This window comes from Cetorhinus maximus, chromosome 21 (assembly GCF_964194155.1).
Source record: "Cetorhinus maximus chromosome 21, sCetMax3.hap1.1, whole genome shotgun sequence".
Lineage (NCBI taxonomy): Eukaryota > Metazoa > Chordata > Chondrichthyes > Lamniformes > Cetorhinidae > Cetorhinus > Cetorhinus maximus.
In genome coordinates this window covers 79520975-79540111 of record NC_135899.1, presented here as the reverse complement: position 1 = coordinate 79540111, position 19137 = coordinate 79520975, and the positions used below count along the sequence as shown (strand labels likewise).

At 45.2% G+C, this 19137-nt stretch overlaps 2 protein-coding genes across 2 annotated transcripts in view; both read left to right on the top strand.

Annotated features, from left to right (window-relative positions):
- The window catches only part of LOC144696035 (palmitoyltransferase ZDHHC18-like), a 313950-nt gene that overhangs the window by 239782 nt on the left and 55031 nt on the right, over positions 1-19137 (top strand). The gene's annotated exons all lie outside the window — the stretch shown is intronic.
- Positions 1-19137, top strand: part of LOC144696032 (uncharacterized) — a 79098-nt gene that overhangs the window by 57099 nt on the left and 2862 nt on the right. Inside the window, exons 14-16 of the mRNA XM_078567215.1 lie at positions 3461-3638; positions 6916-7053; positions 7177-7287. Of these exons, the coding sequence (XP_078423341.1) occupies positions 3461-3638; positions 6916-7053; positions 7177-7287 (427 nt within the window). The remainder of the gene's footprint in view (positions 1-3460; positions 3639-6915; positions 7054-7176; positions 7288-19137) is intronic.

The following is a 19137-nucleotide window of genomic DNA, read 5'->3' as shown; positions in this document are numbered from 1 at the left end:
TCAGTCTCGCCTTTGTGGATTACTTTTGAGCAAACTGTGCGTTTCTGGGGTTTTGATTTGAACAGTTTGTCAAAGTGTCCCTTGGTGTTAAAATGGAGACATTGGACTGTACTCACAGGACACTGATCTCTCCTGTGAGGGTGCTTCGCAGCACAGGACTGACAAGGTTGCTCTGCTGAGTGGTTCAGGAATTGCTATCCCTGACTTGAATTGTCCATGTGCCTTTGTAACCTGATTAGCTGGACTGAGGGTTGGCTTCTGTTCCATGTTTTATTCTCTCCCCTTAAGATTGTCCTGTGTTGCTCATGTAATTCAGATAGACTAACTATCTGGATTGCCTTGTCTTGGGTTAGATTTTCTTGAGCTTGTAGGAGATCAGAGAATGAATCGTCTGTGACACCCACCACTGTTCTGTCTCTGAAGAGTTCAGACTTTAAATCTCCATATTCACACCCTTCTGCCGTCCTGTAGAGACCATTTATGAAGGAATTGACCGCTTCGCCAAGCAGTTGAACTGTCTTACTGAATTTAGCACTCTCCAATATTTTGTTGGTTTGCACATTAAAATAAATGTCAAAAGATTTTAAAACCTCTTTGAATTTGGTGGATGACTCATTAATGCCTTGTCTGCCAATGATGTCATCTGTGATTGGCCCTCTAGGGTAAAGTGGTGTATTCACTGCTCTTCTGACCTTTTATTTAAACCTGAAGCAATGCTGTATCTTAAAAATCTTTTCCCCCAAAGACTCCAATTTTGTGACTGTCTGGAACTTGGGTTAGTGGAAATTGCATTGGAAGTGTTGAATTATGATCCATGTGAAAGATTTTTTAAAGTGTAGGTACAGCTTTAAGAGCTTATAGGCTCTCAGAATGGCAGCACAATTCATTATGATATAAAGAGATTTCCCACGATTGCTGGTTTTGGCAGGCTCTGCAAAATGGCTATGGCGCACTTCTTGAAGAAAACTCTTTGCATTGGCAGTCTCAATTCGCTGCATCCTGACATTTAGTTCTGCAGATTGCAATGCAGATCAACAAGGCGCTCTAATTGAAATTTAAGTTTGCTGTTTTCTGAGCTGGACAGTTGCAACGTCCCTGAGAGATTTAAATAATTAATTCCTTTTTCCTGATTTTATGAACTCTGAGGCCACATGTTGAGGCTGCAGCCAGGGAATTGGGTTTTTTTGACAGGCTTTCTTTCAATGGCGCCTCTGACACTGAACTAGGGAAAAGGTTCTCTGAGCTGGTACAACCTTGAACCTTAAAAAAAATTGAGCTCACTCTTGCGCGTTCTGCGGACTCTGCGTTCTGAAACTGGACTTCCAAAGGAGATTCAATGGAGTCTTCTGCTGCAGTAAAATCTCTGCCTTCAGCTTCCAGGCCTTTTCCTCTGGAATATTTTCTGGAGATTTATCTCTGCGTCTCCAGCTTTTGTTAGGAGCTTCTCTCAGCTCAGAATTTCATTGAAGTTTTGTCTTAGTCTTCCACCATTTTGGTTTGTTTCACATTTTTGTAAGGTTGTTTTTTTTTCCTCTTCTGTCACCAAGTTGGGATGATGTTGGTTACAGAACAGTGTCTCTGAAAGAAGTCTTTGTAGTCTTCTGAAGGTTATCTATAGGTCCTTATTAACGTTTATAACTATTTACGTATATGCACTGAAGGGTACAAGCTAGGAGCTATCTCCATGCTTAAGTCTTAACCTTTGTCTGTCCAACACCACACTAACCCGAGGTCTGGGTCATTTGCCTTCTTACATCACTGTATGGCCGGTTTGGTACTCAGCTCCATGTTAACCCTGTTTGTGCCAGACTCTTATACCTTCCCTATGTGGTTTGCTTTGATCAGATTTAAGTCCCTATATAGTCTTTGAAAGTCCATATGAATATCGACTGCACTATCCTCATCCCACACCTCCAAAGAACTCAGGTTAGTCAAACATAATTTGCCTTTATTAAATATGTGTTGACTTTCGTTTATTGACCCATATTTTTCCAATTGTCAATTAATTTTGTCTCATATTGTTGTCTCTAAAATTTATCCACCACTGACATTAAGCTAATTGGCCTGTAATTGCTGGATTTGTCCCCTCCACCTTTATGCATTTCTCCAGTCCTCTGACACCACTGACATATCTAAGAAAAATTCAAAGATTGTGGCCAGGGCCTCTGCAATTTCTACTCTGACAGGAGAACTTTTCTACTCTGAGCAGCGCCAAATTTTTTTTAGCACTTTCCCCTTTTCTGTATTGATCTTATCCAATTGCACCACTACCTCCTTTAAAGTAACATTGGCAGCATCTTTATTGAAGTTAGATGCAAAGTACTCGATTAGTATCTCAGCGATGACCCTTGCCTTCACAAGATAATTTTAATTTTGGACTCTAATTGGCTACACCCTTTGACTGCATTTTTACTATTTATATATGATTTTTGGTTCCCTTTTATGTTATCTGCTAATCTATTCTAATAGATACTCTTTGTTCCTCTTTTTTCAATTCTCACCTGTATCTTTTGTATTCAGCTCAATTTTTTACTATATTTATCGTAGGCTACCTTTCATGATTCATTTTAAACTCCATCTTTAGCCATCCAGGGTGCTCTAACTTTGGATGCCCTTCCTTTTCTCCTCAGGGAATGTGACTATTCTGTAAAGAACTATCCCTTCTTTGAAGGTCGTCCATTACTCAGTTACTGCTTTACCTGCAAATCTTTGATTCCTGGGGAAATGGAGATAGAGTTCCATGAGATGGGGCAAGAAGGATTTTCTCTGTGGGCACATTTAAGGCACAGTCCCCAGACAACAGTGGTGCACCATTCCAGGGGGCAACACCACACACCAATTCCAGGACTTGGGAACAGTGGTAGAAGAAGGTACTGTATTTTAAGAAGTCTGGGATGTAAAGAATTCTTGATGCTTGTATTCATCAGGTAGAAGGCCAAGGATTACACATCACAAAGTGTTGTCAATTAGTTCACATTATGTTCAGCACTGCCAAAATCTTCACAGGTTCTCAACCCTTGATTGTATCTCATGGAAATCCATACCTAAGTAGGACATACACTTCTGAGCAAAATACAATTGAAATTCTTGCTTTATTCACACTTCCCAATGCACACACCAAGTCATTGTAGCACAAATCTGCACAAATGATGTGTAGATATGTGCTTACACCCAGGTTGGCCTGCATATTGGGAAAAGTCTATCACTGTCCTCATGTACCTTCAGCTTGCAGCAATCAGGACAGGTTCCTCACTTTGTTGTCAAGAATTTAATGAAGGATGAGTTTGAAGGCTTCATTAATTGAATTTAGTTTTTTTTCTATCTCTTGCGATAGAAGCTCAATCCAAAAGAAGACTTGACCATTTGTGGTCTTGGTTCGTCTTCACCATGGTTGAATGTTTCTGTGTGAAGACTTTTCTTATTTAATAATTTTCTAATTTAATAATTTCTTTGCAATTAGGAAGCTGAACGATTCCAATTTGTAGACAATGCTGAAGAAACACTGACAAGCTATGAGATAAAATTCAATATGGGGAAGTGGGAAACATGGCCTCTTGTGATGGAGTTGGTGGAAGATGAGAAAAACATTAAGATACAGGAGAGACTTTGGAAGGGAATGTTAAATGTTGAAAATGGAGGTATGCATTATATTTGTTTTCAATGTAAAGTCAGTTCATGCAAAGTATATTACCGTTTTAAGTTTTTATAAACTGTCTTGTCCCAGTGCCAGTAAGACTCAGTATTTATACCTTTTCTGTACGCTGTTTGCTAAGATGCAAATCCAGGGCGCTAACAGTTATTCCTCGTAAAATAATCAGGATTAGTGTAATCTCACACCAAACTCTAAATGGTAAATATTGCCTTGCAGATCAGATAATTGCTGATCAAATGACTAATATATTTATTCAGCAATAATAATTATATTTATATAGTGCCTTTAATGTAGAAAATCATCCTAAAGTGCTTCACAGAAGCGTGATTAAATAAAAATTGGATAAGGTGATCAAAAGCTTGACCGAAGAGTCAGACCTTAACAAAGGTCTAAAAAGGAGAGGGAGAAAGACATGTGCAGGGATTTAGGGAGGAAATTTCCTAAGCAGCTAAAGGTATTGCCACCAATGGTTGGTGAAGCAGGTTGGATAGGATGCCAGAGACAAAGGTTTGGAAGGTTGGGAATATGATACCTTGGATGAGCAAAAGTTATAGAGGGTTGAGGATAGGAGGGTGGCCAAATTGGAACATTGGAGTGGAAAGTTGGAAAAGGCATGGATCAGTGCTTCCGTGGAAGATAAGTGAAGGCAGGGGCATAGATGAGTGGTGTTACAGAGCTGTAAGTATGTTATCTTGGTGCTAGAGAGAATATGAAGCCAGAAGATTAGTTCAGGGTGAAATAGAATGCAGAGGTTGCAAACCGTCATGTTCGGTCTGAGATAGTTGACCCCAGACTAGAGAACTGGGAAGAGGGATGGAATCAATAAGAGTAGAGTTTGGGATAGGGACCGCAGACGATGGCTTTGCTCTTTCCAATGTTTAACTGGAGGAAATTGCAGCTCATCCAGTACTGGTTGTTGAGCAAGCAGTCTGACGACACAGAGGAAGTGGAAGCGTCAAGTGAGGTGGTGAAGGGGTAAAGCTGGAAGTCATCAATGAATCACAAAAGGCTAGACTACAAGTTCAGCAGGCAATAGAGAAGGCAAATGGAATGTTGGTCTTTATGTCCAAGGGAATGGAGTATAAAAATAGGGAAGTCTTGCTAAAACTAAAACAAGGCACTAGTTAGACCACACCTAGAATACTGTGAACAGTTTGGTCCTCTTATATAAGGAAAGATATACTAGAATTGGAGGCAGTCCAGAGAAGGTTCACTAGGTTGATCTCAGGTATGGAGGGATTTTCTTATAAAGAGAGGTTGAGTAGGTTGGGCCAGTACGTGCTGGAGTTTAGAAGAATGAGAAACGACCTTATTGGAACATATAAGATTCTTAGGGGGCTTAACAGGGTAGATGCTGAGAGGTTGTTTCCCCTTGTGGGAGAGTCTAGGACCAGAGGGCATAATCTCAGAGTAAGGGGTTGCCCATTTAAGACAGAGATGAGGAGGAATTTATTCTCTCAGAGGGTAGTGAATCTGTGGAATTCTTTACTGCAGAAGGCTGTAGAGGCAGGGTCATTAAGTATATTCAAGGCTAAGGTAGACAGATTTTTAATCAGTAAGGGAATTGAGGGTTATGGGGAAAAGGCAGGAAAGTGGAGTTGAGAATTATCAGATCAGCCGCGATCTCATTGAATGGCAGAGCAGACTCGATGGGCCAAATGGCCTACTTCTGCTCCTGCGTCTTGTGGTCTTATGATCAACAATAAGTGAAGCTTTTCATCTGAATGTAGATTATATTGCCAAGCGGCAGTGTGTAGATGAGGAAGAGAAGGGTGTTCACAAGTTGATCCTTGGCAAACTCTGGAGATAATAACACAATAACATAGAAGCCATTGTTGGAGAACAGTGCCTTGGAGGCGAACAACATGAGAAGTGTTGGAGGAGGATGAGGTTTGACTATGCCAAAGGCTGCAGATAGGTTGAGGAGGAGGAAGAGGGATAATCACCACTATCACAGAGGATGTAATTTGTGACTGAGTAGATCCATTTCAATCCTTTTCAAATACTTCTTGCTTTTTAAATGATTTGCAGTTTCTTTCAATGGCTGCCTGTGATAAAACATTCCATGCTCTAATAACTGTATATCAGAATATTTCTTTCCTCTTCAGTTGCTGATAATTATCCTGGTATCTTTCTAATGAATGTTCAATGTGCCCTTCCATTGGCTGCAATATTCGAGTTGTGGATAAAATACTCCGCTTAAAGGTCTAACACTTGTCTTAACTCCTTAGTTGTAGATCAAACTTCATTCGATATATAGTTTGCAAGTAATAGCAAATGAGATGTCATAAGTACCATGCTGCAGATAGAAAAGATATGAGTATCTGATATGACTATCAATTATATCAATCTGTATAAAGGAGCAAACCATTTAATCCACAAATAAGGGAGCAAGCTGCAAAGTAAATCAAGGAACAAAATTAATTTGGTCCATTAATCAAAATACACTGATCTTTTAATGAATTGATCTGCCATGAAGTTGCACACACGGAACTGAAACCAAGGACAGAAGGGACAGAGGAGAGGAGGAAAGAGGAGAGGGGAAGCAGAAAGGATTTGGTGGAACAACTGGAGATGTGCATAGATTGGGAAAGAATGAGCTGATAGAGACGGGTAGAAATAGAAATAGAAAATGCTGGAAATACTCAGCAGGCCAGGTAGTATCTGCAGAGAGAGAAAAACAGAGTTAGCATTTCAGGTGAGTAACCTTTCATCAGTACCATTCAGGTTGTTGATCTGAAACTCTAGCTCTGTTTCTCTCTCAGCAGTTAACGCCTGACCTGCTGAGTATTTTCAGCATCCATAGTATTTTGCATTTGTAGAGACGGACAGCGAAGCTGGGAAGGAGCCCAGGAATGGGGGAGGGGAAGACAGCAGAGCAGGGAGGAGACAGATAAGAAGTGATGAGTGTAGAGAGAATGGGGAAAGAAGAGGAAGAAATTAGAAACAAGGACAGTGAGAGATGAGGGCAGGATATGGGAGAACAGAGGTAGAAGGGAAACTGAACAGGGAAAGAGATGAGTGGACAGAGGGAGGAATGGGGAGAGGCGGGGCTGGAAAAGAGGAGGGGTGGAGAGGGAGCATCAGTGGAGGCAGAGACAGCACAGAGGCAAAGGGAAAGGAGGTGAAAGTGGGAGGGGAGAGTAGTTCAATGGCAGGGAAGGGTATCTGTTCCCTATTTTTCCATCAAAGCAGAGTTTACTTTATCAACTTGTCTCACTTTTGATCATTTATCTCCTGTAAATTGTGCTGTTTGGCAACAGATTACTTGTACATAGGAGTGAATGCAATGAAACGCTGTGTCACAAGAATTCACAGTGAGATCACCTACAGAGAGCTTCGTGAAGCTGTGGAAAAGATGTTTCCTGATGGAAACTTTATCCTCATGCACAAACAAAATGGTGAGTTAAAAACACTACCACCTATTATCTAAGTTACCCTGAGGATAAACTTCCTATTAATGGTCATTATAGTTAGTTATAAATATCAGCTGTTCATCATATACACACCTTTATTTTTTGCAGATTTACCACTTGTAATTGATGGAGACTTGAGTTTACAAAGCATTCTTCAGGAAGAAGGAAGTTTCACTCTGGAAGCTAACAGTATTGGTTCAAACAATGTGTTTAAGAGAAGTAAGTGTTACTTTGTGGACTTTTATTGGATAGTAAATAAATGCGTTTTGCTCATGCAGTTAGTCCCAAGCAGGCAGAATTTGAGTTTTGTGCCCCTGAAAGGTCTGCTGTTAAGTTCCTTCTCTTCTCCCAACTCCATGTATCACTTCGTTTATTCCAGTGTGGGAAAGCCAAAATCTTCCTGAATACCTTCAGTTCTGATTTTCTCAGCATTGGGGGAATATTTGCTTCCATTTGTAGATGCAGGTAATATTTTGCTTTCCTCCAGTGTCTCCCCCCCCCGCCCCCCAAATCCTCCCCAAGATAATGACTTCTTGCTGAGATACAGTTTTCACTCCTAGATTTTTGCCTTGTGATCCTTGCTTTTGTGTGAGGCTGGACAAAGTGTTGGCAGACTGTTCCACCAGAAACAGTGAAGGATAGCCAAGCTCAAATGCTGTAGATCCTTGGGAAAGGTTCCCTTCCAACAAGGAACACTGGATAGTGATGAGCAGAGGGAACCCTTGTGCAGGAGAACTCCAGTTCAATTGTAGTATCTGTACTTTTTTTTATTTGTTCATGAGATTTGGGCATTGCAGGCAAGGCCAGCACTTAATGCCCATCTATAATTTCCCTTGAGTAGGTGTTGGTGAGCCACCTTCTTGAATCACTGCAATCCTCGTGGTATAGGTACACTCAGTGTTATTAGCGAGGGAGAGCCAGGATTTTGACCCAGAAAGCATTAGTTCTAAAGTTTAGTTCTGATGATTAGTTTTGACATCAGTAAATATCCTGGGGGGTTACAATTGACCAGATACTTAACTGGACCAGCAATATAAATAATGTGGCTACAAGAACAGGTCAGAGGCTGGGAATTCTGTGACAAGTAACTCACCTCCTGACTCCCTAAAGCCTGTCTGCGATCTACAAGGCACAAGTCAGGAATGTGATGAAGTAATCTCCACTTGCCTGTATGAGTGCAGTTCCAACAACAATCAAGAAGCACGACACCATCCAGGACAAAGCAGCCACTTGATTGGCATCTCATCCATCACCTTAAACATTCATTGCCTCAACAGTGAATGCACATTGACAGCACTGTGTACCACATATCCTGTACAAGATGTGGCGTAGCAACTCACCGAGGCTCCTTAGACAGCACCTCCAAACCTGTGATCTCTACCACCTTGAAGGACAAGGCCATGGGAGTGCCATTACCTGCAAGTTCCCCTCTAAGCCACTCGCCATCCTGACTTGGAACTATATCGCCTTTTCTTCACTGTCGCTGGATCAAAATCCTGGAACTCACTTCCTAACAGCACTGTGGATGTACTAACACCACTTGGACTGCAGTGGTTCAAGAAGGCAGCTCACCACCATCTTCTCAAGGGCAATTAGGGATAGGCAACAGATGCTGGTCTAGCCAGCAAAGCCCACATCCCGTGAAAGAATAAAAAAAGTTCACTCAACACTGACAAGAAATTGAACCTGGATCCCTGCAGTGTGTCTGACTGCCAGCAACTGTGTTTACCAACTGAACCAACAAGGGGATCTCTAGGTCAAATTTTATCATTTTGAATGTAACCTATTATACAATACCATTAATGAAGTGTAAAGTCGTGCAATGTGAATCAACGTTTATTTTCTGCAAGATAGAAGTTATTTTATCCACATCTGTTGTGCCACCGGCACAGCAGCAAGCAGTAGGTGTTCACCATTCTGATTACTCTCTAAGGAGAGAGGTTATGCTTCAGTTACACAGGGCATTGGTGAAACACATCTGGAGGTGAAACACATCTGGAGTACTGTGTACAGCATTGGTCTCCTTATTTAAGGAAGGATGTAAATGTGTTGAAAGCAGTTCAGAGAAGGTTACCAGACTAATACCAGGAATGGGTGGGTTGTCTTATAAGGAAAGGTTGGACAAGCTAGGCTTGTATCTACTGGAATTTCAAAGAGTAAGAGGCACCTTGATTGAAACATATAAGATACTGAGGGGTCTTGACAGGGTTGATGTGGAGAGAATGTTTCTGCTTGTGGGAGAATCTAATACTAGGGGTCACTGTTTAAAAATAAGGGGTCGCCCATTTAGGACAGACGAGAAATATTTTCTATTGGAAGATCACACCTCCAGTTTAAGACTTATGGGCTGAATGGTGGTGGAGTGTTACAGTTCATTCTCATGTGGCTTGGTAGCACCACTACTGACCGAGCTGGCCAAGCCCTAAATGACATAGCTGCTAAACTGGGTCTGCGGCAGGTGGTGAGGGAACCAATAAGAAGGAAAAACATACTTGACCTCATCCTCACCAACCTGCCTGCCACAGATGCATCTGTCCATGACAGTATTGGTAGGAGTGACCACCGCACAGTCATTGTGGAGACGAAGTCCCGCCTTCACATTGAGGATACCCTCCATCGTGTTGCGTGGCACTACCACCATGCTAAACGGGATAGATTTCAAACAGATCTAGCAACTCGAGACTGGGCATCCATGAGGCGCTGTGGGCCATCAGCAGCAGCAGAATTGTACTCGAACACAATCTGTAATCTCATGGCCCGGCATATCCCCCCACTCTACTATTACCGTCAAGCCAAGGGATCGACCCTGGTTCAATGAAGAGTGCAGGAGGGCATGCCAGGAGCAGTACCAGGCACACCTAAAAATGAGATGTCAACCTGGTGAAGCAATAAAACAGGACCACTTGCATGCCAAACAGCATAAGCAGCAGGTGATAGTCAGAGCTAAGCAATCCCACAACCAATGGATCAGATCTAAGCTCAGCAGTCCTGCCACCAGTCATGAATGGCGGTGGACAATTAAACAACTCACTGGAGGTGGCTCCACAAATATCCCCATCCTGAATGATGGAGGAGCCCAGCACATCAGTGCAAAAGATAAGGCTGAAGTATACGCAACAATCTTCAGCCAGAAGTGACGAGTGGATGATCCAACTTGGCCTCCTCCGGAGGTCCCCAGCATCACAGATGCCAGTCTTCAGGCAATTTGATTCACTGCACGTGATATCAAGAAATGGCTGAAGGCACTGGATACTGCAAGGGCAATGGGCCCTGACAATATTCCGGCAAGGCTTGTGCTCCAGAACTTGCCGCGCCCCTAGCCAAACTGTTCCAGTACAGCTAGAACACTGGCATGTACCTGGCTATGTGGAAAATTGCCCAGGTATGTCCTGTACACAAAATGGAGGACAAATCCAACCCGGCCAATTACGCCCCATCAGTCTACTCTCAATCATCAGTAAAGTAATGGAAGGGGTCATTGACAGTGCTATCAAGTGGCACTTGCTTAGCAATAACCTGCTCACTGATGCCCAGTTTGGGTTTTGCCAGGGCCACTTAGCTCCTGACCTCATTACAGCCTTGGTTCAAACATGAACAAAAGAGCGGAACTCACGAGGTGAGGTGAGAGTGACTGCACTTGATATCAAGGTGGCATTTGACCGAGTGTGGCATCAAGGAGCCCTAGCAAAACTGGAGTCAATGGGAATCAGAGGAAAACTCTCCACTGGTTGGAGTCATACCAGCACAAAGGAAGATGGTTGTGGTTGTTGGAGGTCAGTCATCTCAGCTCCAAGACATCACTGCGGGAGTTCCTCAGGGTAGTGTCCTTGGCCGAACCATCTTCAGCTGCTTCACCAATGACCTTCCTTCCATCATAAGGTCAGAAGTGGGGATGATCGCTGATGATTGCACAATGTTCACCATTCGCGACTCCTCAGATACTGAAGCAGTCCATGTCCAAATGCAGCAAGACCTGGAGAATATCCAGGCTTGGGCTGACAAGTGGCAAGTAACATTCGTGCCACATAAGCACCAGGCAATGACCATCTCCAACGAGAGAGAATCCATCCATCGCCCCTTGACGTTCAATGGCATTACTAACACTGAATCCCCCTCTATCAACATCCTGGGGGGTTACCATTGACCAGAAACTGAACTGGACTAGCCATATAAATACTGTTGCTACAAGAGCAGGTCAGAGGCTAGTAATCTTGCGACGAGTAATTCACCACCTGACTCCCCAAAGCCTGTCCACCATCTACAATGCACAAGTCAGGAATGTGATGTTATACTCCTCACTTGCTTGGATGAGTGCACCTCCGACAACACTGAAGAAGCTGGACACCATCCAGGACAAAGCAGTTCACTTGATTGACACCACATCCACTAACATTCACTCCCTCTACCACCAACGCACAGTAGCAGCAGTGTGTACCATCTACATGATGCATTGCAGGAATTCACCAAGGCGCCTTAGACAGCACCTTCCAAACCCACGACCACTACCACCTAGAAGGACAAGGGCAGCAGATAGATGGGAACACCACCACCTGGAAGTTCCCCTCCAAGTCACTCACTATTCTGACTTGGAAATTATCGCCGTTCCTTCTCTGTCGCTGGGTCAAAATCCTGGAACTCCCTTCCTAACAGCACTGTGGATGTACCTACACCACATGGACTGCAGCGGTTCAAGAAGGCAGCTCACCACCATCTTAAAGGCAATAGGATGGGCAGTAAATGCCGGCCCAGCCAGCGAAGCCCACATCCCATGAATGAATTTTAAAAAAAAATTCACTGAGTCCAAGTTGCTGTGGCAAAATGCACTTTTACATGTGTGGATAGTGATGGTAGAGGCTCTTGACATTCTTTCCATCACATGGCTGACCAGGAATCTCTCCCACTCTTACCGCCTGCCATTAGCGTCTGTTGGAAAGATTTGCAGGTTGATACTCAACCTATTTGAGTTATGATTGCACCTTCCTTGGCCATCAGGCCCTGAGATTAGACTCTAACCTGGAGCTTCTGACTCAGAGGCAGGGATACTACCCACTGCACTATAAGACCACGAATGACCACCTACTGTGCTGTAAATTCAACAATGTGCACATCTAGCTGGGGTCAGCTTTGACCCAGCGACAGTGAAGGATCGGCAATATATTTCAAAGTCAGGGTGATGTGTAGCTTGAAGAGGAACTTGCAGATGGTGGTGTTCCCATGCATTATCTGCCCTTGGCCTCCTAGATGATACTGGTCATGGGTTTGGAAGGTGCTGTGTAAGGAGGCTTGGTGAATTCCTGCAGTGCATCTTGTTGATGGTACACACTGCTGCCACTGCGTGTTGGTGGTGGAGGGAGTGAATGTTTGTGGAAAGGGTGCCAATCAAGCAGGCTGCTTTGTCCTGGGTGGTGTTGAGCTTCCTGAGTGTTGTTGGAGCTGCACTCATCCAGGCAAGTGGAGAGTATTCCTTCACACTCCTGACTTGTGCTTTGTAGATGGTGGACAGGCTTTGGGGAGTCAGGAGGTGAGTTACTCGACACAGGATTCCTAGCCTCTGACCTGCTCTTGTAGCCACACTGGTCCAGTTCAGTTTCTGGTCAGTGGTACCCCCAGGATGTTGATAGTGGGACGATTCAGCAATGGTAATGCCATTGATTGTCAAGGGCGATGGTTAGGTTGTCTCTTGTTGGAAATTATCATTGCCTGACACTTGTGTGGCATGAATGTTGCTTGCCACTTGTCAGCCCAAACCTGGATATTGTCCAGGCCTTGCTGCATTTGGACATGGACTGCTTCAATATCTGAGGAGTCATGAATGGTGCTGAACATTGTGCAATCATCAGCGAGCATCTCCACTTCTGACCTTATGATGGAGGGAAGGTCATTATAAAGTAGCTGAAGATGGTTAGGCCTACGACACTACCCTGAGGAACTCCTGCAATGATTTCCTGGAACTGAGATGATTTACTTCCAACAGCCACAACCACCTTCCTTTGTGCTAGGTATGACACCAACCAGCAGAGAGTTTTCCATCTGATTCCTATTGACTCCAGTTTTGCTAGGGCTCCTTGATGCCACACCCAGTCAAATTCTGCCTTCATGTCAAAGGCAGTCATCCCACCTCACCTCTGGAGTTCAGCTCTTTTACCCATGTTTGAACCAAGGTCAGGAACTGAGTGACCCTGGCAAACGCAAACTGAGCGTAGGTGAGCAGGTTATTGCTAAGCGAGTGCCGCTAGATAATACGGTTGATGACACCTTCCATCACTTTACTGATGATCAAGAATGTACTGATGGGGTGGTAATTAGCTGGTTGGATTTGTCCTGCTTTTTGTGTACAGGACATACCTGGGCAAATTCCCATATTGCCGAGTAGATGGCAGCATTGTAGCTGTACTGGAACAGCTTGGCTAGGGGCATGACAAGTTCTGGAGCACAAGTCTTTAGTACTATTGCCAGAATATTGTCAGGGCCTGTAGCCTTTGCAGTATCCAGTACCTTCAGCTGTTTCTTGATATCGTGGCGTGAATCAAATTGGCCGAAGACTGGCACCTGTGATGCTGGGGATCTCCGGAGGAGGCTGAGATGGATCACCCACTCGGCATTTCTGGCTGAAGATTGTTGCAAATGCTTCAGCCCTAGCTTATGCATTTATGTGCTGGCTCCCCCATCTTGAGGATGGGGATATTTGTGGAGCCTCTTCCTCCAGTGAGTTGTTTAATTGTCCACTACCATTCAAGATTGGATGTGGCTGGACTGCTGAGCTTAGATCTGATTGGTTGATTGTGGAATCACTTAGCTCTGTCTATCACTTGCGGCTTATGCTGTGTGGCATGCAAGTAGTCCTGTGTTGTAGCTTCCTCAGGTTAACAACTCATTTTAGGTTTGCCTGGTACTGCTCCTGGCATGCCCTCCTGCATTCCTCATTGAACCAGGGTTGATCCCCTGGTCTGATGGCAATGGTAGAGTGGGGGATATGCTGGTTACAGATTGTGTTTGAGTACAATTCTGCTGCTGTTGATGGCCCACAGCATCTCATGGTTGCGCAGTCTTGAGTTGCTAGATCTGTTCAAAATCTATCCCATTGAGCACAGTGCCACACAACACGATGGAGGGTATCCTCAGTGTGAAGACAGGACTTCATCTCCACAAGGACTGTGCAGTGGTCACTCCTACCGATACTGTCATGGACAGATGCATCTGCAGCAGGCAGGCTGGTGAGGATCAGGTCAAGTATGTTTTTCCCTCTTGCTGGTTCCCTCACCACCTGCTGCAGACCCAGTCTAGCAGCTATGTCCTTTAGAACTCAGCCAGCTTGGTCTGTAGTGGTGCTACTGAGCCACTGTTAATGATGGACATTGTCCCCCACCTCCATTCTGCACCTCCACCCTCCGTGCTTCCTCCAAGTCGTGTTGAACATGGACGAGTTTGGATTCATCAGCTGAGAGGGGACAGTACATGGTAATCAGTAGGAAGTTTCCTTGTCCATACTTTACCTGATGCCATCAGACTTCATGGGGTCCGGAGTCGATGTTGAGGACTCCGAGGGCAACCCCCTCCCGATTGTATACCACTGTGCCGCCACCTCTGTTGGGTCTGACCTGCCAGTGGGACAGGTCTGTCTGGTTTGATACAACTGAGTGGCTTGCGAGACCATTTCAGAGGATATTTAAGAGTCAACCACATTACTATGAGACTGGAGTCACATGTAGACCAGACCAGGCAAGGATGGCAGATTTCATTCACTAAAGGGCATTAGTGAGTCAGATGGGTTTTTATGATAGTTCACAATGGTTTGTTTTATGGTCATCATTAGACTTATAATTCCATATTTTTATTGAATTCAGATTCCATCATCTGCTGTGGTGGAATTCAAACCCAGGTCCCCAGAGCATTACCTTGGGTCTAGTTCTTACTTTTTGTTCCTATTTAGTTTTTAAATTTGAAAAGGGATAGTGATAATATTATCAGGACATTGCCACTGTGAACAATTGATGGGGAAATGGTCCAACTACACACTAAGGCAGACCATTAAACAGAAGCGAGTACACACTAATTCAGATCAGAAACTGAAGGGGAATGTTTCAAATACACACTTGGCTACTACTGACTCATAATGAGAAAATTAGCACGATGTACTGAACAATGTGAGAAAGATGAATTAACAAAATTGAATGGCGTGGGGGCTTCAGTATTCCTCCCTGTATTAATTGCACCTTGAAAGGACCTGTGGTTCATCACAGTGTTGATAGAAAGGCCTAATAGAGCTCTCCAGAGGAGGTGACTGAGCCACCTAGTGGTGCAATATTGAGCCCATACTTGGAGAAGGACCTGAGGGTGGGCAGGGGGGCATGGAAGCTAAATGTGCAACTGCTGACCCCAGAGAACATTGAGGAGCTCAAGAGGGATTACAAAGGTTGGAGAACCGTGAAACCCCTCTTTGAGTCCCTGACACACTGGTGGGAAGCGATCAAGGGAAGCATCAAGAGGTTTTTCATCCTCAAAGGCACCCAGAAAGCTAGAAAAGAACAGAGGGAAATGTCCCGACTCCAGAAAAAGATGCAGAATCTGCTCCGGCTGCAGTCGATGGGGGTCGATGTCAAGGAGGAGCTCCAAGAGGTGAAGGGCCAGCAAGCCTCGCACTTTGCCTCGGAGGCCTCCAAGATCATCTTCCGTTCCAGAGTCCGCTCCGTGGAGCAGGATGAGACGTGCTCACGTTTCTTCTTCCAAAAGGTACACAGAGAGCGCTCTGTGATCAGCAGCCTGAAGGAAGAAGACGGCTCAGTAAAGTCATCACGGTCCGACATTCTGAGGATCAGCAAATCCTTTTATGCCGGATTGTATGACGTGAAGCCCACGGACAGCACGGCCTCCCAGTCCTTCCTGTCCTCTATCACGGAGGTCTTAGACCACAGTACGCGGGAGAGCCTGGACAAACCGCTAACTCCTGATGAACTGACTAAGGCCCTTGAGTCCTTCGAGAAGAGTAAAACTCCCGGAAGCGACGGCTTGCCGGCGGAGTTGTATTCGGCTCTGTGGGACTTGATCGGCCCAGACCTGCTAGGAGTGTACGAGAGTATGCTCCTGGCCGGTAGTATGTCAGAATCCATGAGGAAAGGCATCATCACCCTCATCTACAAGCACAAGGGGGAAAGGGAGGAAATTAGAAATTGGCGACCCATTTCACTGTTGAATGTGGACTATAAGATTCTGTCCAAGGTCATCGCCAATCAGGTCAAATCCGCTCTGGAATTGGTGATTCACCCTGACCAGACCTGCTCTGTGCCAGGCAGGAAGATCTCTGACAGCCTGGCGCTGCTCAGGGATACGATTGCCTATGTACAGGACAGGGGTGTGGATACCTGCCTCATCAGCTTGGATCAGGAGAAGGCCTTTGACAGAATATCGCACACCTACATGGGGGATGTGCTCTCCAAAATGAGGTTTGGGGAGGGAATTCGAAATTGGATCCAACTGCTCTACACTAACATCAGTAGCGCAGTCTCAATCAATGGGTGGGAAACAGATAGCTTTCCGATTAAATCTGGAGTCAGGCAGGGCTGTCCTCTCTCGCCTGTCCTTTTCGTGTGTTGCATAGAACCCTTTGCCGAGTCCATCAGGAAGGATCCGGGCATAAGAGGAGTGACGATCCCAGGCAGTGGAGGCACTCAGGTAAAAGCCTCCCTGTACATGGACGACGTCGCCGTCTTCTGCTCGGATCCGCTGTCGGTGCGCAGACTGATGCACATCTGCGACCAGTTCGAACTGGCCTCGGGAGCCAAGGTAAATCGTGGGAAGAGCGAGGCCGTGTTCTTTGGGAACTGGGCTGACCGATCCTTTGTCCCCTTCACTGTCAGGGCTGACGGCCTGAAGGTGCTGGGGATATGGTTCGGAGGGACCGGGGCATGCGTTAGAAACTGGAAGGAGCGAGTGGCTATGGTGAAAAGGAAACTGGGCATGTGGGAGCGACGCTCCCTCTCCATTGCGGGAAAGAACCTGGTCATCAGGTGTGAGGTACTCTCGCTGTTGCTGTACGTGGCGCAGGTCTGGCCCATTCCAGACTCCTGCGCGATGGCGATCACTCGAGCCATCTTCCGCTTTATCTGGAGGTCGAAAATGGATCGTGTCCGCAGGGACGCGATGTACAAGCCTCTAGATAAAGGGGGAAAAAACGTGCCCAACATCGCCCTCATACTGATGGCCACCTTTGTGTGCGGCTGCATCAAGCGGTGCGTAGACCCTCAGTACGCAAACACCAAGTGTCACTACGTGCTGAGGTTCTACCTGTCCCCGGTGTTGCGAAGGATGGGTCTGGCCACGCTGCCGCGGAACGCTCCAAGTAGTTGGACCGTGCCATACCACCTGTCCCTGGTGGAAAAATTTATGCAGAAAAACACCTTTGACCACAAGTCCATCAGGCAGTGGTCAGCACATAACATCCTAGAGGCCCTGAGGGAAAAGGAGAGGGTGGACCCTGTGGGATGGTTCCCCGAGCCGACTGTCAAAGTCATTTGGCAGAATGGCTCATCGCCAGAACTTTCCAACAAGCACCAAGACGTAGCTTGGCTGGTGGTGAGAAAGGCCCTCCCCGTCAGATCCTTCCTACATGCCAGGAGGCTCACCCCCTCTGCACGTTGCCCTCGAGGTGGCTGTGGTGGGGAAGAGACCGTTGTTCACCTCCTTGTGGATTGTGCCTTTGCAAAGAAAGTCTGGAGAGAGATGCAGTGGTTGCTGTCGAGGTTCATCCCGAGCAGTTCTGTGACACAGGACTCTGTGCTCTACGGGCTGTTCCCAGGGACACACACCGAGACAAACATCAACTGCAGCTGGAGGATCATCAACTCGGTGAAAGAGGCGCTTTGGTCTGCCCGAAACTTGTTGGTCTTCCAGCACAAAGAGTTGTCCCCGACCGATTGTTGCGGACTGGCACAATCCAAAGTCCAGGACTACGTGCTGAGGGACGCACTAAAGCTTGGGGCAGCTGCCGCAAAGGCGCAATGGGGAAGGGTCGCTGTCTAAGACCTTTCTGCCACAGCGCACCGAGAGACTGGGAACTGTTTAGAGCCCCTCGGGCTGTACAGATCAAAATGAAAGGCTGTAAATGATTGTAATATTGTTTGTACTGATGCACCTGGTGATACATTTTGTAAAAGTTTAACCTGGATTGTACCCCTGTAATGTTGTTTTTGAAATGGTTTGGAATGTGATTGAAGATATTTTATGAATAAAGTATATTTTTACAAAAAAAAAAATATTGAGCCCATACAGACCAGGAATGTCTCAGGTTTGGTCCACAGCCTTCTCTTTCTATGCTACTTTGGTGAGGTCAACAGGAGGCTGTACTCTCACAAGACCATGCTGTCTGAAAAATTAGAAAAGACCTAGAACAAATGCCATGCTTAAAGACATTAATAATAAACTAACAGAGTGGACATTATATTGAATTCATTTGCCATTTACAAGTGAGGTGGTGCATTTTGGTGGGAAGAATAAGGAAGCCACATAGACCACATATTCCTTTGGGAGTCTAAATGGGGACAGAGGAGCAACAGAATCTAGGGGCACTGATACACATCATTGAAAGTAGAGTGCAGAATAGTGAGGCCATTTTTAAAAAAAAAACTGAGCACTGAGGTTCATTTCTTGAGGGGTAGAATTGGAAAACAGAAGTTATGTTAAACTTGTGTAGGACTTTGGTTCGATCACCGTTGGGAGTACTGTGCATAGTATTGATGTTATAAATGGATATAGAGGCACTGAAGAAGGTGCAAAAAGTTGATACCATAACTGAGAGGTTGTATCCATTAGGAAAGTTTGAATAGAGTGGGCTCTTTTCTCAAGGAAAGAGAAGGTTGAGAGTTGATTAAGTCTTTTAAGATTGTGAAAAGGGCTTGTAGGGTAGAAAGAATATTTCCACTTGTTGGAGAGTCTACGGAATTGAGTATAAAATTATTTACCATGCGAGTGGTTAGAATGTGGAACTCTACCATGTGTAGCTGAGGGAAATAGCATGGTTGCATTTAAGGGAAACTAGGTAAGTAGGCTGCAGTTGTTGCCAACGACGTGCATATA